At 37.5% G+C, this 24,876-nt stretch overlaps 1 protein-coding gene across 1 annotated transcript in view; it reads right to left on the minus strand.

Moving 5' to 3' along the window:
• Positions 1-348: 348 nt before the first annotated feature.
• XRCC4 (X-ray repair cross complementing 4) overlaps positions 349-24,876 on the minus strand; it is a gene marked incomplete at its 5' end in the record, with an annotated part of 250,536 nt that continues 226,008 nt past the window's right edge. Inside the window, 1 exon segment of the mRNA NM_001280398.1 lies at positions 349-978. Coding sequence (NP_001267327.1) covers positions 867-978 — 112 coding nt within the window. The 3' untranslated portion in view covers positions 349-866.

Genomic DNA, 24,876 nt, shown 5'->3' on the forward strand with positions numbered 1-24,876 from the left:
TGGTGGTCATGGTTAACTCTGATGTTGTTAACTTTGAGTAGCATGGAAGGAATGGATATTAAACAGGCAAGAAGTGAAGACAGAATGAAAGGTTAAGAAGCAGAAACAGTGACTACAAAGATAATAGTGCCAGATGTTACTGGAGAAAATAGCTATGACAAGGTCCTTGTCTTCAAGAAGGGCCCCTGTATGTGTAAGATAAATCTTTTATCAATAATCCCTGAAAAATATGCTTTTCTTTTGCCACACAGGGGGTTACATTTACATTAATAAGCAGTTTCTAAAAACCTGTTACTTACTAAAATAAAAGTTAACCTAAATAACACATTTTATTAAAAACACAAAATCTTCAATGTATCAAAAATTTTATTATCAGATTTTCACAATGTTTATGTACAAACTAAAATTATATTTTATACATCATCGCACAAATTAAAATGTTCAAACATCAATGTTCAGAATATGTTTGAATGCGTCTATTCAAAAAAAGCTGAAGACATTTTAAAATGATGTTTTCTTTGTCCTGTTTTCAAAATCTTCCCAGACAGGATGTTAGACAGCTATCACATATAATATGTGTGAATGAATATGATAAATGTGTCCTTTGCAACAAAAAGTCTCATACAATTTATGTAATTATAGGCATGCTGAATGAATAGTTTAGAATAATGTGCCAGTGTCATCATCAAATCGTATCTTCGTATACATGTGTAATCCATTTTGCACAATGGTTTCAATTCAGTGTGTATGTAATTAAATTGTAAGATACAGTAATAGCGGCTGCTGACTTGAAATTCTCCTTTTTCATTTTAAAGAAATGAATAGAAAACATAGTCTAGTGAACATCAAAGTATTTTTTGAGACTGTTAAATCTCATCAAAGAGGTCTTCTGGGCTGCTGTTTCTCAGAGTTTCTAAAGACATGTTTTCAGCTGAGATGTGCTCCTTTTTCGACGTCTCAGGTAGTGAAGAATCAGGCCTAGAATCGAAAAGAGAATCAAAATAGTTTTATTTTTAAAAACTTCTGTTATAGAGTAAAAGAAAATGAAGAGACACATAAGTGAAATGACAGTTAAATCCTGTTTCAAATTGGTTTAGAGATTTATTTCTCTATGCTATTAACTATAAGGAAAGAGATAAAGAGACTAATTTCTCTAACTGCTTTAGAATTAATGTCTCTATTCTGACCTAAGGAAAATTCAAGAACCTATAACAATACTCATAATCAAGGTCAAGAAATAAAATATTCTATCCTCTGTGCTATAATCACTTTTATGCCAGGATATAGAAGGTTTTTCAAGTTACTCCTTTAATGATTTCATCACAATTTACATTTTACTCTGACTTTCTTAAATTCTGCTGATTAACATGCATTTTAATCTCTTAGCAGCAGAAAGTTTTGGTCACATGAATTACCTTTAGTGGGTCTGATGATCATGTGTATATATGAAAAATAATGATTTTTCACATTTATAGCAGTTGCTGATGAAATGTTGGTCCATAATCATTTATTGAATCTGCATATCTTCATTTAGTAAACTAAATTTTATTCAGGTTCAGTATTGTAGTCACCACTTCAATGGCTTGACTGCTATATTTATGTAGATATTTTCTTTGAATCCTAAGATAACAGGCTGACTGCCATGATCACTATTAATTGGTCTTAGGAAGACTGTGCCAGAGAATAACAGAGCTCAATCAGAAGTAAAGCTTTGGAGTGTGTGTTAATATCCTTGTAGAAACCTTGTCAGTGGTTCTCTATGGAACCTTAATAAAGTATGCTTAATATTATCAATTAGAGGTGGCTTCTGGGGCAATTATGATTAGGTTGAGCTAACCCAGTAATACTTGGTAATACCCCTCTATTTCCAAGTTCGAAGGCTGGGGTAGAGTCACAGCACCTTGGTATAGCTGAGAAAGCATGGGACGTGAAGTCAGGAAACACAAGTTTGAACCCAGGTCTATTTCATATTAGCTATGTAACTTTAGGCAAGTCATTTAAACTAAGTGGGCTTCTATTCTGTCCACTGTAAAACTGAGATATTAGTATTTGTCTAGTGGTGGTCTAAAGATGAAATGAGTTGATGTAAATGCTTGTAAATTCCCACAAAGTATTTGGAAACTATTATTATTACCTGCTAATACCCCATAAACTATGTAAGAGTTTCGTTAACAGCAGAGAAGAATAACCAATGAAAACCCCCAAATATCAAGTGTGTTTAGGTGATGAGTATTTTTAAAAGCCTGCACCCTTACCTAGTTGCACAGATTATTAGAAATGAGTTCTCCTTGGCATCTTGATTAGAGACAATTAACTACAGTTGGCTGCCGCTAGACCTGGGACATGTTCTGTCTTATTCTGAGCAAGCCAATTTCAGACAACATCATCACAGGAGTGCCAAGGTGCTAGGCATTAATGCATTCAAGATGACAAGTACTACCCTCTGGGATTTGCGATGTTAAAATTAACAATAAATACAGGCATAATTATTGTAACATGGAATTAAATATCTAAAAATATATTCCAAAGGAGGAGAAAATGATACAGTATGGGATAAAAGTATAATTATTATATATATACATTTTCATTGTCAACTCAAAACACGTTAAACATTTTTCTCTGGCCAAAATGTCTTAGAGTTGCTTGTGCTCCTCCTAGACAAAAGAGATAACTGAACTATCTCAATTAAAAGTAAGAAATGGAGAAACAAGCAAGGTGAATACAATAAATGGTGCATGGAAAACTGGCTAGCCATTTGCAGAAGATTGAAACTGTGCCCCTATGTATTAGTCCATTCTTGTATTGCTATAAAGAACTACCTGAGACTGGGTAATTTATAAAGAAAAGAGGTTTAATTGGCTCACAGTTCCACAGGCTGTACAGGAAACATGGCTGAGAAGCCTCATGGTAGAAGGTGAAAGGGAAGCAGGCCCGTCTTACATGGCCGGAGAAGGAGGAAGCGGGGGGTAAGATGCCACACATTTTTAAACCAGATCTCATGAGAACTCACTCACTATCATGAGAATGGCAAGGGGGAAATCTGTCTCCAGGATCCAATAACCTCCCACCAGGCCCCTTCTTCAAGATTGAGGATTACAATTAGACGTGAGATTTGGGTGGGGACACCAATCCAAACCATATTGCCCTACCTTTCAACATATACAAACATTAACTCAAGATGGCTTAAAAATTTAAATGTAAGATTTCAAACTATAAAAAACTTAGAAGAAAACCTAGGAAATACCCTTCTCAACACTGTCCTTGGCAAAGAATTTTTGGCCAAGTCCCCAAAAGCAACTGCAACAAAAACAAAAATTGACAAGAGGGACCTAATTAAACTGAAGAGTTTCTACACAGCAAAAGAAACTATCAAAAAAGTAAAGAGTCAGCTTACAGAATAGGAGAAAATATTCTCAAAATATGCATCTGTCAAAAGTCTAATATCCAGAATCTATATGGAACTTAAATCAACAAGCAAAAAGCAAATCACCCCATTAATACATGGGCAAAGGACATGAACAGACACTTCTCAAGAGAAGACACACAAGCAACCAACAAACATATGAAAAAAAATGCTACACATCACTAGTCATCAGAGAAATGCAAATCAAAGCCACAATGAGATACCATCTAACACCGATCAGAATGCCTGTTATTAAAAAGTCAAATAATAATATATGCTGGATAGGCTGCAGAGAAAAGGGGACACTTACACATTGTTGGTGGGAATGTAAATGACTTCAGCCACAGTGGAAAGTAGTTTGGAGATTTGTCAAAGAACTTAAAACATAACTATCATCCAATCCAGCAATCCCATTACTGGGCATATACCTCCCAAAAAACCCAAAGTGTTCTGCCAAAAAGACACATGCACTGGCATGTTCATTGCAGCACTATTCACAACAGCAAAGACATGGAATCAACCTAGGTGGCCATAATTGGTGGACTGGGTAAAGAAAATATAGTACATATACACTATGGAATACTACACAGCCACCAAAAAGAATGAAATAATGTCCTTTGCAGCAACATGGATGCAGCTGGAGGCCATAATTCAGAGCAAATTAATGCAGGAACAGAACACCAAATACCTGTGTTCTCACTTATAAGTGAGAGCTAAACATTGGGTATACATGGACATAAAGATGGAAACAATAGACACTGGGGATTACTACATGGGGAAGGGAAGGAGGGGTCATGGGTTGAAAAACTACCTATTGGGTACTATGCTCAATACTTGGGTGATGAGATCCCTATCCTAAACCTCAGTATCATGCAATACACCCCTGTAACAAACCCGCACAGGTACCCCCTGTATCTAAAATAAAAGCTGAAATCATATTTAAAAAGTCAGACATGGAAAGATCTCTGTAATTGTGTCCATTGTTTAGATACTGTGAACCAGAACACAGAGATCTATCAATTTTGTTTTAAAAAAATCAGCATATGACCAAAGGACCACTCTGAAGTGACCAGACTGAAGGATAAATAGATTCCTGGTGCTCCACTTATAATTTACATTTCCTTCTGAGGTCATGAGGGGCTTAAGAAATAGATTTTGACTCCTGTTCATAGTGCCTAGTCATAACAGGTACTCAGTAAAAGTTGTCCCGAATGGAGATCATTGAGCTTTTATATCTATGGCAAGTCAATAGAGTAAATTTAGAACTCTCTCCACAACTCTTAAAAAAGTTTTATTATTTTTACAGGTAATAAATGTTTATTGTTAGACTTTTTGTAAATTCTGAAAAGCATAAAAAAGAACACAAAAATGTTGATATGGTTTGGCTTTGTGTCCCCACCTGAATCTCTTTTTGAACTGTAATCCTCAATGTTGGAGGAGGGGCCTGTTGGGAGGTGATTGGATCATGGGGGTGGACTTCTCCCTTGCTATTCTTGTGATAGTATGTGTGTAACCAGAGAAGTGGGGCATTGCTATAAAGGTATCTGAAAATATAGAAGCAACTTTGGAACTGGGTAATAAGTAGAGGTTGGAACAGTTTGGAGGGGTTGGAAGAAGACAGGAAGATGAGGGAAAGTTTGGAACTTCCTAGAGACTTGTTAAATTGTTGTGACCAAAATGCTGATGGTGATATGGACAATAAAGTCCAGGCTGAGGTGGTCTCAGATGGAGATAAGGAAGTTATTGGGAACTGGAGTAGAGGTCACTCTTGCTATGCTTTTCTGGTGGAAGAAATTTCTAAGCAGCAAAGCATTCAAGGTGTGGCCTGCTGCTTCTAAAAGCCTACTCTCATCTGTATGAACAAAGAAATGACCTGAAATTGGAACTTATATTTAAAAGGAAAGCAGAACATTAAAGTTTGAAAATTTTGCAGCCTAGCCATATGGTAGAAAAGAAAAACCCATTTTCTGGGGAGGAATTCAAGGCTGCAGAAATTTGCGCAAGTAAACAGGAGCCAAATGTTAATAATCAAGACAGTGCCTCCAAGGCATTTCAGAGATCTTCATGGCAGCCCCTCCCATCACAGGCCAGGAGGCCTAGGAGGGCAGAATGGTTTTGTGGGCCAGCCCAAGGGCCCTGCTACACTGTGCAGTCTTGGGACATGGCACCCTGCATTGTGGCTGCTCCCGCTCCAGCTGTGGCTAAAAGGGGCCAACATGCAGCTTGGGCCATTGCTTCAGAGGGTGCAAGCCTCAAGCCTTGGTGTCTTCCATGTGGTGTTAAGCCTGCAGATGTGCAGAGTGCAAGAGCTGAGGCTTGAGAACCTCCACCTAGGTTTCAGTGGATGTATGGAAATGCATGGATGTCCAGGCAGAAGTCTGCTGCAGGGGTAGAGTCCTCTTGGAGAACCTCTACTAGGGCAGTGTGGATAGAAAGAAAATGTGTGGTTGGAGTCCTCAAAGGGACACTGCCTAATGGAACTGTGAGAAGACAGCCACCATCCTCCAGACCACAGAATGGCAGATCCATCATCAGCTTGTGCCATGCATCTGGAAAAGCTGCAGGTACTCAATACCAGCCTATGAAAGCAGCCATGGGGGCTGTACCCTGGAGAGCCACAGGGGCAGAGTTTCCCAAGGTCTTAGGAGTCTACCCCTTGCATCACTGTGCCCTGGATGTGAGACATGGAGTCAAAGGAGATTATCTGGGAGCTTTTAGATTTAATGACTGCCATGCTGGTTTTTGGACTTGCATGGGGCCTGTAGCCCCTTTGTTTTAGCCAATTTCTCTCACTTAGAATAGGAGAACTTACCCAATGCTTGTAACCCCATTGTATCTTGGAAGAAACTAGCTTGGTTTTGATTTTATAGGCTCGTAGGTCGAAGAGACTTGCCTTGTCTCACATGAGACCTTGGACTTGAACTTTTGAGTTAACACTGGAATGAGTTAAGATTTTGGGGGACTCTTGGCAATGCATGATCATGTTTTGAAATGTGAGAAGGGGTTGTGGGAGGGGCCAGGGATGGCATGATATGGTTTGGCTTTGTGTCTGCACCCAAATCTCATGTTGAAGTGTAATCCCCAATGTTGGAGGAGTGGCCTGGTGGGAAGTGACTGGATCATGGGGGCAGACATCCCCCTTGCTGTTCTCATGATAGTGTGTGAGTTCTCATGAGATCTCATTGTTTAAAAGTGTGTAGCACTTCCTCTTTTGCTCTCTCTCTCCTGCCAGTCATGTGAAGATGTGTCTGCTTCCCTTTTGCCTTCCACCATGATTGTAAGTTTCCTGAGGCCTCCCCAGCAGCATAAGCCTGCACAGCCTACAGAACTGTGAGACAATTAAACCTCTTTTCTTTATAAATTACCCAGTCTCAGACATGTCTTTATAGCAGTGTGAAAAAAGATGAATACAAATGTCTACTATCCTATTTTGCATTACTTGTATATTCACAGCCTTTTTTTTTTACAAAAATATGATCATTCTACACATTTTTAGTTTTGCAGCTTGATATTTTTACTCTATAATATATTAGAGATGTATTTTCATGTTGAAAAATTTAGATCTACATTCATCATTTATTTTAATTTTGATGTACTATTAGTTCACTGATTGATAGAGGTTTGGGTTGGTTCAATTTTTAAATGCCCTTATAAACTAGACAATTAGTATCCTTATACATATATCTTAGCATATTTATCATATTTTTTTCATGAACATGCTTTCTCCAAGAAATCACGCTTAGAGGTATAATTTGAAGTAAACAACTCAGAGAACCTGTATCTAAAGTTTTAATGGAAAGTGAGAGAAACAAATAATTAGAAACTTGGGTGTTCTTAATGAAATTATAGCCATTAGTTATGGCTCTGTTTAAATTCTAAACCTTCCACAAGGACTTACTTTTTTCCATGTTCCTATTTCATTTCATATTCATAATTTTTATTTCCTCTGGTCATTTATAGTACCTAATATCTGTATCTTATATTTCAACATATAGTTTTGTTTATTTAATCAATACTGTACTTGTTGATTATACACTATGAACAGCTCACTGTGTTAGGAAAATAGAACAAATACAAGTGTTACTCCTGCTCTCAGAAAGCTTTCAGTTAAACATTTACTTTACCTAATGTTTTCAAGTGTGTCTTTTTATCTTAAAAATGTTATAAATAGCTTGAAGGTAACACCTAAATGACATAATTTGTTCACAAAGCGTGACTTATCCCTTTAGACATCTCTATAAATATTATACCAATATTTAACATTCAGGTATATGTTCGGATAGTTTTCTGTGGGCAACGTGGTTCAATAGGGGATATTCTGAATCTAGATATTCTGAATCTCAATAGAAATTTTGGTCAGGTCACTGCTTGACCTCAGTTTCTTCATTTGTGGAAGGCTGAGGTTATTATAAGTGATCTTAGAGCTCTTCCAGTTCCTGAATCTGAATTTGTTATGTTTGAATAGTTCAGCATAGACTACTTTGCAAAATACAGGCTCTCAAGAAATATTTGTGGAATAAATGATTAATGTGAATTAAAGAGGAAACATTAATGATAGAATAAGAAACTAAAGTTACAGGCTAAAGCCTAAGTCTTTTTTCAAATAAAGAGAATATAACAAAACTTCTCCAGATGATACTCTCACTAAAACGTGGTGTATATTCTCAAAAATATAGTTGCAGAGATTCCTATGTTCTATTAGTTTAATTTCATACTGTGTTAAAACACACACACACAGACACACACATACACAAACTACAACTTGAATAAAAATTGCACTACATCATCTAATTAACTATGAACATTATAGATCAAAAGCTAGATTTATTAAAAAGAAAGTCTAATCCAGGGAAAGTTTCTCTAAAAATGTTAGAATAAATTATTGACTTCTCTTTTAACTTTATAGGAGTTAAATTAATAGCATCCTTAAAATGATATTTATCTCATTTTGTAAAGACATTTTCTCAGCCAAGTTTAAAATGGTATCACTACGGCCGGAATAGCAATCGCTTCCTATTCAAACGAGAAGCATTAGTATTGTTTAGAGTGACTTATGTTTTATAACATGTTCTGAGAGTAATATTTCTGAAATACGTCAAGGTGTCAACCTGTGCAAACAGAGAGATCTGGGAAAATGAATAGTGATTGATGGCGCCATAACACTTGAAGAATCATGCTTGTTTTGACTTTTGACAAAAACAATGATTTTAAATTTAAAAACTCAATTGTTATTTTAAATAACTAATTTTTTGAGGCCTAACTATATTTCTACCTATACAACACATATACAATTCAATTTTTTTGTGTGTCAGAAGTCAAACAAGCATGATTCCAGGTGAATTAAACACTTAAGTGAGAAAGGCAAAACTTTAAAGCTTTTAGAAGAAAATAAAGGGGAATGTCTTTATTACCTTGAAATAAGAAAGTTTATTCAAGGCAGAAATTGAAAACCATTAAGATAAAGATTGATACAATGACTTGCATTTGAAGTAAGTACTTCTGTTTATCAACAGATACCTTAAAGAGAATGAAATGACAAGTCACAAACTGTGAGGAGATACTGCAACATATGCTAGTAACAAAGAATATCCAAAGAACTCCTATTAACAATGTTTTAAAAGCCAAAACATATGCCGAAGACTATAGGAACTTCCAAAAAGAGGAAACAATGGAGGTAAAGAAACATATGATAATAAGCTCAACTTCATTAGCAACCAAGGAAATGCAAATTAAAGCCAGTGTGAAATATTTTACACCAGATTAGCAAAAATTAAAATGTACAATAATATCAAATATTTTGGAGGATGTGGAATAACTAGATAAATTCTTGCTGGTAGGAGTGCAAATGTTTGAAACCATTTTATAAAACAATTTGGTAGTAACTGTCAAGGTATATGAAGGTATATGTACCTATAACCTAGGAATTCTACTCATAGGTACATTCCCTTGAGAAACATTTGCATATGTGTATCAGGAGATAGGTACACAATCATAGATGCATTGTTTACAACAGTGAAAAGCAAGAACTACCCAAATGTCTCTCCACAGGAAAATAGGGGAATTAATTATTAAATTTTCATATAATGGACTAGATTATACAGTTATACACATACATGAATCTTAAGCATAATGTTGAGCAAAAGAGCAAGGCTCACACTTGTATCCTAACACTTTGGGAGGCTGAGGCGGGAGGATCATTTGAGCCTAGTAGTATGAGAAGTATGAGACCATATTACTGGGCAAGACAGTGAGACTCTGTCTCTACAAAAAAAAAAAAAAAGTGAAAAATAAATTAGCTGGGTGTGGTGGTACACATCTGTAGTGCTAGCTACTCAAGAGGCTGAAGCAGGAGGATCCCTTGAGCTTAGGAGTTTGAGGATGCAGTGAACTATGATCATGCCATTGCACTCCAGCCTGGGTGACAGAGTGAGACCCCATCTCTTAAAAAAAATACACACATTTAAATAAATGATTATATTTATTTAAATTTCAAAACCATGCAAAACTATGCAATATTACTCTTTGAACAACGAAGTGTATGTGTGTGTGTGTGATCTGTGTCAGTGTATCTGGGTATGTACATACATAATACTTTTGGATCTGATCTGCTATTTCATGAGAGAATGGTTCTGGATCTTATTATTTCTCTTCCATGACAATATTCTCAGAATTCTAGATTTTGTAGCTTTGGCTATTGTGAAGAAGATGGTGACATGGAAGAGGAGAAGGTTTAGTATTAGGCATAAAGACTTCAGTTTCAGACATAACGGGTAAGTCTGAGTGCCTGAAGGATATCCAAATGCAGATATATTTTGAGTAGGTTAACAAATACCGAGGTATAGGACTCAGGAGAGATGTTTGGACTAGATGAACCAAGACAGCAGTCATTGCTATAAGGCAACTGGGTGAGTTGAAATGATCACCCAGAGAAGAGACCATCAGAGAGAAAAGGTTTAGCAAGAAATAGTGGAGAATATTAAAATTGTAGGGACAGAGAGCTAGAGAAAGAAATGAGTCAAAAAAGGAACGACTCTAAAAATGAGTAAAACCAGGGAGGAGTGTTGTACAGAAGCCAAGGGCCAAGTTTACTTTGTGTGCCCACAGCTTGTGCTGTTTCCACTTGCCACCCAAACACTGGCTCTCTATTCAACTCTGACTGACAAACCTGTAAATACACTTTAGGCTAATGAGTCTCACCCACTATAAATTATCTGGAGTTGAGAAGAATAGCCTGGAAGAATACTGCTATGTTCATGATTTATTACAGACAAGAAGAACAGGCAATGTTTTCTTTTGGGGAGAATGAAGTCTCAAATTCTTGGACTGCAGCAGTCACAGCAAAAATCCAGCAAATGGTCAATTCCTGCCTATCCACCATGGCAGGGCATTCTGAGGCAGCTGTTTTACTCATGTTAAAATAACAAAAGTAGATACATCTTTGTTTTATCACAAACTTCCCTGGCATTCTTCCTCCTCATCACCGATGAGGACTAGGGTAAAGCTCAGATATGGGGCAAGGGATGAAGATGAGGGGTAAGGTAAGGGCACTGTACAAATTGAGAATCCATCCTAAGCACTGGCTGGGGCACACATCATTTGGTTAAAAAAAAAAGTCAAATATTTTACGGTTTGTTTTTAGGACATATCAAATCAAACCTTAATCAAAATGACCTTAAAAAACAGCCAAATCAAAATACCAGGTACTTGCTGATATTAAGTAACTAAGCAGCTATCAGATTGACCTTAACAGAATTCCCATTATGAAATAAACTCAATTGTGGAAACACTTCTTAAATGGAAAAGTTTTAAATAATGTGCTTAAAGACTTGACATCACCAAAGTTACCACTGTATTTTCAAATTTTAAATGTTAGTATTAAAAAAAATTTGATCTTAGAATAAGTGGGAAAAGTAGCCTACAAATTTCTAGTTGACCTTATAAAAACCAAAACCATCTCCTAAATAAATTAACAGACTGAAGTCATCCAGATTCAGTAAAACCATTGCTGAACATTGCCTGGAATTCACTAGGCCTACACGTCATTTCGTTGGCCTAGAAAATAAAAAGAGAAGCTGAAACTTTCTGGCAGACAAAATGGCAAATAAAAGAAATTGCATTTGTTATTTTCAGTTAAATTCCTAAAGATATCTTTTTCTAATGAATATGACTTTGCTGTTTAAATTCATCAAGAGCAGGAAGAAAATGGAAATAAAATCAGCAGAATAATAAAGAGTGAATACACTTAATGTTAAAATGAATTGACATGCTTTATAGACGTTGGGAAAGGATGAGAAATCTAAAATTTTCCTGTAAAATACACATATATTACAGATTTAAAAATAAGATTATCTGTTCTGGAGAATTCAAATTTTAAAGTCAACCACTAAGGTAAACATATCCAGAATCTACAAGGATGCTGGCCACTTACACAGAAATGTTATAATTTCATAATGACTAAAGATTTTGTTACTCTAGCTGTACTTTATTCAGATAAACAAAATTGTTATGGTAATTCATTAATCAATACCAAAGTATACAGATACTTAAAAAATCAATACCTGAAATATCCTGCATAAATTCCAAGTTTTGAAGTCACATAGGTGACATTTGCTACTGTTGATCTATGCCTATGAAAGTGGAAAACTGTCACGTTGGTGGAAAGTTATTCCTTTAAGACAGGCCAGGTGATCTGTGAGCTGACTGCCGCTTGCTGTGCTACAAATGAAACTTCCCTCACTAGCCTAGAAGCCTCTCCAGTTGGGGGGACTCTGCTTTATTTGACTTGGAACAATATTTAGCACATAAAAGTTCCACTGATTGCATGTATTAACCAAATAACAAATAATTGAATATATGAGAGTGTATTAATAAGAAGGCTCAGTAAAGTTAAGCAATGTACCTGAAACCACACAGCCAGTAAGCATAGGTGAGCAGGCAGTCAAGTCGGTAATGGAGCCAGGATTTTAGCCTAGGTTAAAATCCAAAATCCATACCCTTTACACTAGGCCATTCTAATGGGAGTAGGGGGGTCATCACTAACTCTTACTTCTACTCCAGAGGATGTTTTTTTCTTCTGAGGAAGGCAGCTTGGTTGTGTGCAGTGTGTCTCAAAAGGTAGTTCTGTAAGATATTCTCTAAAAAAATCTATGGTCCAAAATGTTCAGAAAATCTTTATTTTCATCCACTAAGTTCTCTTAGTCTTTCATATACATATTATACACTAAAATTTCTGTTAATTGGGAAACCTGTTAATTAGGAAAAACAAAAGCAAAGTGTAGAACAGTGTGTACAGAAAACCAGAATATGTGTGTATATACATTATACCATATGTGCATGTATATATGTGTGTATGTGTGTGTATGTGCTCATGTGTCTACAATAGCTATGGGAGGATACACAGGTAAATGGTAACTGCTGAGAGGAATTTTAGCTGAGAGGGATACTTTTGCTGAATATTCTCTTAAACTGTTGGTTTTTTTTTTTTAACCTTATACATACATTATATTTTTGTAAGTGCTTTAAGAAAAAAGAACCTTGTTTAACCTAGGTTTTCCAAATGAATCTGGTGGCAGAAGCCTCTTTTCTCACAATCTCTTCACCATTAACATCCCAAGAAACTAGTGTCTTCCGGAATAGGCTGTATTACCTTCTTTGCTGAGAAAACAACATCCATTAGTCTGAAACCATAAACTTAGTGGTCCAGTTAAGGAAAACAGAAATACACAAAAAAGAAAACAGAACTCTACTTTTAGCTATCAAGAGAAGTGGCAAACACATGGGTAGACAATAATACTAGCCATGGAGGTTAGTGATTTCTAAACTGGGACCAAGGGGGATAGTTTCACCATACTGTGGGATGAGCTGTTTTTGTTTCCTATGGCTGATGCAACAAATTACCATAACATAATGCCTTAGAACAATGCCAATTTATCATCTTACAGTTCTGGAGGTCAGAAGTCTGACAGATCTCAGTGATCAAAAGTCAAGAAGTTGGCAGAGCTGTATACTTCTCTGGAGGCACTAGTGGAGAAGCTGTTTCTGTTCTGTTGTTGTTGTTGTTGTTTTTTTTTAGCTTGTAGAGGCCACTCCCTTCCTGTCTTCAAAACTTCAAAGCCAGCAATGGCAGGCGGACTCCTTCTCACTGCACATCATTCTGATGTTGCTTGCTTAGTCTTATCTCTTCCTCTGACTTTCTTCTTCTGCCTCTCTTTTCTACTTAAGGACCTTTGTGATTATATTGGACCTAACTGGATAATCCAGGATAATTTCACTGTTTTTAAGGTCTGCTGATTTTCAACCTTATTTCCATCTGCAGCCTTAATTTCCCATTGCTACGTGGTCTAACATATTCTCAGGTTCCAGGAATTAAGACGTAGACATCTCTGGGGGAAGAGGGTGGGTGGTTTACTATTCTGCCTACCACTCTAGTCTTAACTTTGTTATTAGGGCTCAATTATTATTCCAATATGCTGAATTAAATAGATTTCAGGAAAACTGAATAGAGAAAGAAGTTGAGCAAGAGCAAGACATGCAAGGCCCAGAGTTAAAAGAAATCCCCCAAGCTGGGTGGAAGAGGGATCTGCAAGGTTAGTGTAATATTATCTATAGCTCAAAGAAACAGACATTGGGTCTTATCTAGAGATAACTGAACTAGAATCATTGAGACAGGCTCGCGACCACTATCATCTATCACTTCCCCATCCACTATTTATTGAGTGTCTATTGTGGGTCAGAGACTGAGCTAGACACATGGGATTTAAAGTGAGCAAACAATCAATCCAAGGCAGAAGTAATGCTGAACTTCTGAATTCCCTTAAATACAAACTTACGGTAGCCCTTGTCTAGGGGATAACAAAACAGAATGCTGTGTTTCACTACAGTGGTTCTAAAGAGCAAGGCTGGTTGTTAAAGAACCATCATGGGAATGTGACCTGTGCTGTCAATCGCACAGGGCCACAAGCTTAGAAGGGCTTCATATTTGGTTTAATGCTCTGCTGAATATTTCTCTAGGCTTTACATGAAATGGTTGACTCAGGATGATTCTACAGCTTGAAGTTTTTTTTTTTTTTTATTATACTTTAAGTTCTGGGTTACATGTGCAGAATGTGCGGGTTTGTTACATAGGTATACAGGTGCCATGGTGGTTTGCCGCACCCATCAACTAGTCATTTACATTAGGTGTTTCTCCTAATGCTATCCCTCCCCCACCCTCCCCCATCTCCTGACAGGCCCTGGTGTGTGATGTTCCCCTCCCTGCGTCCATGTGTTCCCATTGTTCAACTCCCACTTATGAGTGACAACATGTGGTGTTTGGTTTTCTCTTCTTGTGTTACTTTTGCAGCTTGAATTTTTAAAGAATACTCATGTGTGAATGAAAAGTGGGTCTATAAAGCAAGACTATTCAAATTCTGGAAGGTGTTCTTTCTTAAAGATATTAAAAAGGGGTCAGCACTAGAAGAAGTCAGATGGAAATAATCTATAAAATTCTGTCACTTTTGATTTTGAATTAAAAATATTAAACTTTTAAATTGATGTTTTAAATATAACCAAACTGTAAAGTAAAACCAAAATGTTCAGAAAGGCAGAAGGCTTTTAAAACAAATCACTGTATTCCACAATTGGCAGCAATTTGCTGTGTAGATGAGGCAACACAAGCTGTGGGGACACAGTCTACGCTCAGAATTACTGGAGAAAGACCTATCCAGCCATTATTTTGCCCTGGAAAAGTCTCTAATATGTATGGTATTATGATTTCAATAAAAAGTTATATGTCACTACTGAACTTTTATTTATCACACTAAAAATATGTGAAGCAATTTCAAATGCTATTTAAAAGTCAATCAAATCCATACAGAAAGCCGTTGACCACAGCTGTGTGTTATGTTCACTTAACTATATTAACTAAACACACTATATACATTTTCCCACTGTAAAATCTTTATGATTACACAAATTACTAATTTTTTCAGGACTTTACTCTGAACTGATGTTCATTTTGAGGAACAGAGTGCCTATAACACATAGTTCCATTAGTGCATTAACTGATACAATGTCTCATTTCTTTAAATGTCCTGCTATAATCAATGGCTTAATAGAAATACAAAAATGAGTTAAAAAAATAATAATTCTCCAAACTTCATAGTGGAGGAAGCTTTTAGATGTCATTCAGCAATATTAATACATTTAATAAAATTAATGTTTTATAAAGGCATTGATTTAATTTGCCAAAATGCAAGGTGGACTGTAGCCTTTGATTATTATGCCTTGACCATATGAATTCAATACATAATTAATTTACCAATTCAAACAACCATTGTTATCTAACTGATCTTATTTTGCTATTACAAGAAAGCTACATATCTCAGCCTCAATCATCTGTCATCCGAACTATGTATGTAACTATTACCTGTTCTTGTCTTTCACTTCTTTCCCTTTTAGCCTAGCTTATAATTAGTTATCTTTCTACAAGGCAAATTGATTATTACTTTCTAGTCCTACAAGGCTACAGCTGAAATTTCCTTGGCATAACAAAAAAATTATTGTACAACTTCTAGCTTCTTGACCACCATTCTGGATCTAACCATCTATTGCTCTTTCCACACCAAACTTCTTGTCATTCACCAAACACACTCTTCTTTCTTAGCCTCCAGGCTATTCCACACAGCTTCCTCAGTTTTAGGACTCTTCTACCTTCTCTACTTAGTAGATGTCTTAGTAGTATCATCATTCAAAGCCAAGTTCTTATGTTATTGTTTCTGTGAAGCTTTCCACGACTCTTCCGGGAGAGAAGGTCATTATCTTGCCAAGTAGATATGTCATTGTTTCTGTGAAGCTTCCCATGACTCCTCCAGGAAAGAAGGCCCTTATCTCCTATTCACTCATAGTATATACTAAATGAAGTAAGTCTTTGTTCCAGTAATCACAGTTGTGTAATAAACCACCCCAAACTTAGTGGCATAAAATAAAGACCATTTTGTTATGCTTGTATTTTCTGTGAGTCTGCAATTTGTCCAGGACACAGCGTGGATGGCTTGTCTTTGCTCCAAGGTGTTAGTGTCTTAGCTGAGAACACTAGAAAGCTGGGGTCGAAACAAGGCTGAGAGCCATCCAAAAGCTCTTTCATTCATATCTGGTGGATGGGTTGGAAGGCCTCAAAGACTAGGGCTGCCCACTGGAGAGCGTACACTGGTGTGGCTTCCTTGCTACAGGGAAGTCTCAGATAGTCTGACATATAACAACTTGGGGCTCTAAGCACAAAGTTGCCTTTTCTGATGTAGCCTCCAGAAATCACGCAGCATTACTTCTCCTGTATTCTACTATTTATAAATGAGTCAAAAAATCCCACACATATTGAAACTACCTCTCCATGGAAGGAGTGTCAACCAAAGACTTAATTGTGGACATCTTTGTTACTTATATTGTAAGTAACTTGAGAACAGGGACAATGATTTAGAATTGTTTCATTCAGAATTAAGAATAGTTCCTTTTTTTTTGGAACATTTTCTTTTTTTTAACCACTTTATTGAGGTATATTGCATTAAAAGTTGTGCATATTTAATGTGTACATCTCAAGGAGTTTGGGGATAAGTATACACCTGTGAAACCATAGCATTATCAAGGCCATAAATATTTCCATCACCTCCCACTGTTTCCTCCTGCCCTCTCTATTATTGTTTTTGGGTGTGTGTTAACAACACTTCATAAGATCTAGTCTCTTACAGCATAGTATAGTAGACCTTCAGAACTTATTTATCTTGCATAACTAAAACATTGTACCATTTGACCATCACTTCCCTATTTCTCTCTTCCCCCTTGTCTTTATCTGCCTGACTTATTTATTTATTTATTTTTATTATACTTTAAGTTTTAGGGTACATGTGCACATTGTGCAGGTTAGTTACATATGTATACATGTGCCATGCTGGTGCGCTGCACCCACTAACTCGTCATCTAGCATTAGGTATATCTCCCAGTGCTATCCCTCCCCCCTCCCCCCACCCCACAACTGTCCCCAGAGTGTGATATTCCCCTTCCTGTGTCCATGTGATCTCGTTGTTCAATTCCCACCTATGTGTGAGAATATGCGGTGTTTGGTTTTTTGTTCTTGTGACAGTTTACTGAGAATGATGATTTCCAATTTCATCCATGTCCCTACAAAGGACATGAACTCATCATTTTTTATGGCTGCATAGTATTCCATGGTGTATATGTGCCACATTTTCTTAATCCAGTCTATCATTGTTGGACATTTGGGTTGGTTCCAAGTCTTTGCTATTGTGAATAATGCCACAATAAACATACGTGTGCATGTGTCTTTATAGCAGCATGATTTATAGTCATTTGGGTATATACCCAGTAATGGGATGGCTGGGTCAAATGGTATTTCTAGTTCTAGATCCCTGAGGAATCGCCACACTGACTTCCACAATGGTTGAACCAGTTTACAGTCCCACCAACAGTGTAAAAGTGTTCCTATTTCTCCACATCCTCTCCAGCACCTGTTGTTTCCTGACTTTTTAATGATCGCCATTCTAACTGGTGTGAGATGGTATCTCATAGTGGTTTTGATTTGCATTTCTCTGATGGCCAGTGATGATGAGCATTTTTTCATGTGTTTTTTGGCTGCATAAATGTCTTCTTTTGAGAAGTGTCTGTTCATGTCCTTTGCCCACTTTTTGATGGGGTTGTTTGTTTTTTTCTTGTAAATTTGTTTGAGTTCATTGTAGATTCTGGATATTAGCCCTTTGTCAGATGAGTAGGTTGCGAAAATTTTCTCCCATTTCGTAGGTTGCCTGTTCACTCTGATGGTAGTTTCTTTTGCTGTGCAGAAGCTCTTTAGTTTAATTAGATCCCATTTGTCAATTTTGGCTTTTGTTGCCATTGCTTTTGGTGTTTTGGACATGAAGTCCTTGCCCATGCCTATGTCCTGAATGGTAATGCCTAGGTTTTCTTCTAGGGTTTTTATGGTTTTAGGTCTAACGTTTAAATCTTTAATCCATCTTGAATTGATTTTTGTATAAGGTGTAAGGAAGGGATCCAGTTTCAGCTTTCTACATATGGCTAGCCAGTTTTCCCAGAACCATTTATTAAATAGGGAATCCTTTCCCCATTGCTTGTTTTTCTCAGGTTTGTCAAAGATCAGAGAGTTGTAGATATGTGGCATTATTTCTGAGGGCTCTGTTCTGTTCCATTGATCTATATCTCTGTTTTGGTACCAGTACCATGCTGTTTTGGTTACTGTAGCCTTGTAGTATAGTTTGAAGTCAGGTAGTGTGATGCCTCCAGCTTTGTTCTTTTGGCTTAGGATTGACTTGGCGATGTGGGCTCTTTTTTGGTTCCATATGAACTTTAAAGTAGTTTTTTCCAATTCTGTGAAGAAAGGCATTGGTAGCTTGATGGGGATGGCATTGAATCTGTAAATTACCTTGGGCAGTATGGCCATTTTCACGATATTGATTTTTCCTACCCATGAGCATGGAATGTTCTTCCATTTGTTTGTATCCTCTTTTATTTCCTTGAGCAGTGGTTTGTAGTTCTCCTTGAAGGGGTCCTTCACATCCCTTGTAAGTTGGATTCCTAGGTATTTTATTCTCTTTGAAGCAATTGTGAATGGGAGTTCACTCATGATTTGGCTCTCTGTTTGTCTGTTGTTGGTGTATAAGAATGCTTGTGATTTTTGTACATTGATTTTGTATCCTGAGACTTTGCTGAAGTTGCTTATCAGCTTAAGGAGATTTTGGGCTGAGACAATGGGGTTTTCTAGATATACAATCATGTCGTCTGCAAACAGGGACAATTTGACTTCCTCTTGTCCTAATTGAATACCCTTTATTTCCTTCTCCTGCCTGATTGCCCTGGCCAGAACTTCCAGCACTATGTTGAATAGGAATGGTGAGAGAGGGCATCCCTGTCTTGTGCCAGTTTTCAAAGGGAATGCTTCCAGTTTTTGCCCATTCAGTATGATATTGGCTGTGGGTTTGTCATAGATAGCTCTTATTATTTTGAAATACGTCCCATCAATACCTAATTTATTGAGAGTTTTTAGTGTGAAGGGTTGTTGAATTTTGTCAAAGGCTTTTTCTGCATCTATTGAGATAATCATGTGGTTTTTGTCTTTGGCTCTGTTTATATGCTGGATTACATTTACTGATTTGCGTACATTGAACCAGCCTTGCATCCCAGGGATGAAGCCCACTTGATCATGGTGGATAAGCTTTTTGATGTGCTGCTGGATTCGTTTTGCCAGTATTTTATTGAGGATTTTTGCATCAATGTTCATCAAGGATATTGGTCTAAAATTCTCTTTTTTGGTTGTGTCTCTGCCCAGCTTTGGTATCAGAATGATGCTGGCCTCATAAAATGAGTTAGGGAGGATTCCCTCTTTTTCTATTGATTGGAATAGTTTCAGAAGGAATGGTACCAGTTCCTCCTTGTACCTCTGGTAGAATTCGGCTGTGAATCCATCTGGTCCTGGAGTCTTTTTGGTTGGTAAGCTATTGATTATTGCCACAATTTCAGATCCTGTTATTGGTCTATTCAGAGATTCAACTTCTTCCTGGTTTAGTCTTGGGAGAGTGTATGTGTCAAGGAATTTATCCATTTCTTCTAGATTTTCTAGTTTATTTGCGTAGAGGTGTTTGTAGTATTCTCTGATGGTAGTTTGTATTTCTGTGGGATCGGTGGTGATATCCGCTTTATCATTTTTTATTGCGTCTATTTGATTCTTCTCTCTTTTTTTCTTTATTAGTCTTGCTAGCGGTTTATCAATTTTGTTGATCCTTTCAAAAAACCAGCTCCTGGATTCACTGATTTTTTGAAGTGTTTTTTGTGTCTCTATTTCCTTCAGTTCTGCTCTGATTTTAGTTATTTCTTGCCTTCTGCTAGCTTTTGAATGTGTTTGCTCTTGCTTTTCTAGTTCTTTTAATTGTGATGTTAGGGTGTCAATTTTGGATCTTTCCTGCTTTCTCTTGTGGGCATTTAGTGCTATAAATTTCCCTCTACACACTGCTTTGAATGCATCCCAGAGATTCTGGTATGTTGTGTCTTTGTTCTCGTTGGTTTCAAAGAACACCTTTATTTCTGCCTTCATTTCGTTATGTACCCAGTAGTCATTCAGGAGCAGGTTGTTCAGTTTCCATGTAGTTGAGCGGCTTTGAGTGGGATTCTTAATCCTGAGTTCTAGTTTGATTGCACTGTGGTCTGAGAGATGGTTTGTTATAATTTCTGTTCTTTTACATTTGCTGAGGAGAGCTTTACTTCCAACTATGTGGTCAATTTTGGAATAGGTGTGGTGTGGTGCTGAAAAAAATGTATATTCTGTTGATTTGGGGTGGAGAGTTCTGTAGATGTCTATTAGGTCCGCTTGGTGCAGAGCTGAGTTCAATTCCTGGGTATCCTTGTTGACTTTCTGTCTCGTTGATCTGTCTAATGTTGACAGTGGGGTGTTAAAGTCTCCCATTATTAATGTGTGGGAGTCTAAGTCTCTTTTTAGGTCACTCAGGACTTGCTTTATGAATCCGGGTGCTCCCGTATTGGGTGCATATATATTTAGGATAGTTAGCTCATCTTGTTGAATTGATCCCTTTACCATTATGTAATGGCCTTCTTTGTCTCTTTTGATCTTTGTTGGTTTAAAGTCTGTTTTATCAGAGACTAGGATTGCAACCCCTGCCTTTTTTTGTTTTCCATTTGCTTGGTAGATCTTCCTCCATCCTTTTATTTTGAGCCTATGTGTGTCTCTGCACGTGAGATGGGTTTCCTGAATACAGCACACTGATGGATCTTGACTCTTTATCCAATTTGCCAGTCTGTGTCTTTTAATTGGAGAATTTAGTCCATTTACATTTAAGGTTAATATTGTTATGTGTGAATTTGATCCTGTCATTATGATGTTAGCTGGTTATTTTGCTCGTTAGTTGATGCAGTTTCTTCCTAGTCTCAATGGTCTTTACATTTTGGCATGATTTTGCAGCGGCTGGTACCGGTTGTTCCTTTCCATGTTTAGTGCTTCCTTCAGGAGCTCTTCTAGGGCAGGCCTGGTGGTGACAAAATCTCTCCGCATTTGCTTGTCTGTAAAGTATTTTATTTCTCCTTCACTTATGAAGCTTAGTTTGGCTGGATATGAAATTCTGGGTTGAAAATTCTTTTCTTTAAGAATGTTGAATATTGGCCCCCACTCTCTTCTGGCTTGTAGGGTTTCTGCCGAGAGATCCGCTGTTAGTCTGATGGGCTTCCCTTTGAGGGTAACCCGACCTTTCTCTCTGGCTGCCCTTAACATTTTTTCCTTCATTTCAACTTTGGTGAATCTGACAATTATGTGTCTTGGAGTTGCTCTTCTTGAGGAGTATCTTTGTGACGTTCTCTGTATTTCCTGAATCTGAACGTTGGCCTGCCTTGCTAGATTGGGGAAGTTCTCCTGGATAATATCCTGCAGAGTGTTTTCCAACTTGGTTCCATTCTCCCCATCACTTTCAGGTACACCAATCAGATGTAGATTTGGTCTTTTCACATAGTCCCATATTTCTTGGAGGCTTTGCTCATTTCTTTTTATTCTTTTTTCTCTAAACTTCCCTTCTCGCTTCATTTCATTCATTTCATCTTCCATTGCTGATACCCTTTCTTCCAGTTGATCGCATCAGCTCCTGAGGCTTCTGCATTCTTCACGTAGTTCTCGAGCCTTGGTTTTCAGCTCCATCAGCTCCTTTAAGCACTTCTCTGTATTGGTTATTCTAGTTATACATTCTTCTAAATTTTTTTCAAAGTTTTCAACTTCTTTGCCTTTGGTTTGAATGTCCTCCCATAGCTCAGAGTAATTTGATCGTCTGAAGCCTTCTTCTCTCAGCTTGTCAAGGTCATTCTCCATCCAGCTTTGTTCCGTTGCTGGTGAGGAACTGCGTTCCTTTGGAGGAGGAGAGGCGCTCTGTGTTTTAGAGTTTCCAGTTTTTCTGTTCTGTTTTTTCCCCATCTTTGTGGTTTTATCTACTTTTGGTCTTTGATGATGGTGATGTATAGATGGATTTTCGGTGTGGATGTCCTTTCTGTTTGTTAGTTTTCCTTCTAACAGACAGGACCCTCAGCTGCAGGTCTGTTGGAATACCCTGCTGTGTGAGGTGTCAGTGTGCCCCTGCTGGGGGGTGCCTCCCAGTTAGGCTGCTCGGGGGTCAGGGGTCAGGGACCCACTTGAGGAGGCAGTCTGCCCATTCTCACATCTCCAGCTGAGTGCTGGGTGAACCACTGCTCTCTTCAAAGCTGTCAGACAGGGACATTTAAGTCTGCAGAGGTTACTGCTGTCTTTTTGTTTGTCTGTGCCCTGCCCCCAGAGGTGGGGCCTACAGTGGCAGGCAGGCCTCCTTGAGCTGTGGTGGGCTCCACCCAGTTCGAGCTTCCTGGCTGCTTTGTTTACCTAAGCAAGCCTGGGCAATGGCGGGCGCCCCTCCCCCAGCCTCGCTGCCGCCTTGCAGTTTGATCTCAGACTGCTGTGCCAGCAATCAGCGAGATTCCGTGGGCATAGGACCCTCGGAGCCAGGTGTGGGATATAGTCTCGTGGTGCGCTGTTTTTTAAGCCGGTCTGAAAAGCGCAATACTCGGGTGGGAGTGACCCGATTTTCCAGGTGCGTCCATCACCCCTTTCTTTGACTCGGAAAGGGAACTCCCTGACCCCTTGCGCTTCCCAGGTGAGGCAATGCCTCGCCCTGCTTCGGCTCGCGCACGGTGCGCGCACCCACTGGCCTGCGCCCACTGTCTGGCACTCCCTAGTGAGATGCACCCGGTACCTCAGATGGAAATGCAGAAATCACCGTCTTCTGAGTCGCTCAGGCTGGGAGCTGTAGACCGGAGCTGTTCCTATTTGGCCATCTTGGCTCCTCCCCCTGCCTCAAGAATAGTTCCTTATAATAAAGAACTGAGGTTCTGTTGAATAAATTTACCAAAAATCCTCTTGTCAAGGGTATTTGCCTTTTTTCTCTTAGAGTTGAGTGTGAAAAAAGCTATAGCAAGTTTCATATACAATTTACACAGAATAAAATCCATTCTAAATCAAAGGACAACATTATAAACTTTTTAGAAATGTTATCACTTAGAAAAAGATTTAAACCTTATTTTTGGCTCAGAAATGAAATTTTAATTTCTGACAACTATAGCTGGTCAGTAGTTGGCTCACTTTCCATTATGAGGTAACTTCAGTTGTTTATTTTCAAGTAGTTTTGGATGTTTATAAATTTAAATGTTTACAAATTTACACTAACACCATTAACTTTGTTATATCCCACCCTACTGGAATGATTGGGAAGAGAAAGTTGTGGTTAAATGAATGGCGTTTCAAACCTAATGGCTAAAAGTCTCACTAACAAATGCTGGTCAACTTCTAAGCACATGTACACTCACAACCCAACTACTGGAAGACTAGTTAGTTGAGTTTTCTATTAACCTACGCTTCATTAAATTATTATTATTAAAGGTTTATGAATGTTAGTCAATTTAAATCTCTTATATCTGGCTATTGAGAAACAACAGGGCAAATAAGCAATCATACTTCTTTCTTGATAATTTAAGTAAGTGAAAGCTGAAATAAAGTCTTCAGCTCTAGACATCCTTTATTCTGAAATGTGACCCCATTATCAATAGGAAATTATTACCCTCAATCTCACAATCAATAACCAACCAAGAAAAAGAATCAGATTTCAAAAATCAGAAAGCATAAACAGAAATTAAAATGTTAAACCAAGAAATTCTAAAAGTTGTCTGGAATTAGGAAAGTTGTCATACATAAATTCACATGCAGCCCGAAAAGACAACCATGAAAACTGAACAGGCTATAAATATGCACAGAAAATATTTAGCTGAATTCAACAGTCTGATCGTAATTTCCCTTAAAATATACATAACTTCCAAAACTCCCTTCAAAATGTTATTGGGCTTCTACAGATGATAAAAACTTAAATCTTAATGTTTTAAATGGCTAAAGTATATTCTTTTATTGCCTTCTATAAAAATAGGCCAATTTGTCATATTATAAGAGAAAAAGGATGTTCAATATTTCCTATTTTTATCACTGAACACTTTTCTGTAACAATGTAATTTGGAAGTGACTAAAAGGAACAATTAAAAAAAAACTCATCTGTAAGAATATTAAGTGTTCAGAAGGCAGGAACCATGGTTGCTTATGTGTAGTTTTCCACATACAGGAGATTTGCAACTTAAGAAATGGTCTTTTTTTCTTTTAAAAAAAGCTTATTTTTAAACTTAAACTCAGGACAGATTTTTCAGAAATGTTATAAATAACAGATATTTTCAGACCATTCTATAAAGACTACTTAGTCTATGATATAGAAGAGCTATTAGAGGTAGCAATTATAAAACTTTAACTAATAGTCAACTCAATTGTAAAATCCTGTTTTTCATATATTCCTTACTTCAACCAATATTTTCTAAATGTCAGGCATTGTGCTAGCCTCTGAGATGAAAAGATAAACAAC

This window comes from Pan troglodytes, chromosome 4 (assembly GCF_028858775.2).
Source record: "Pan troglodytes isolate AG18354 chromosome 4, NHGRI_mPanTro3-v2.0_pri, whole genome shotgun sequence".
Taxonomy (NCBI): Eukaryota; Metazoa; Chordata; class Mammalia; order Primates; family Hominidae; genus Pan; species Pan troglodytes.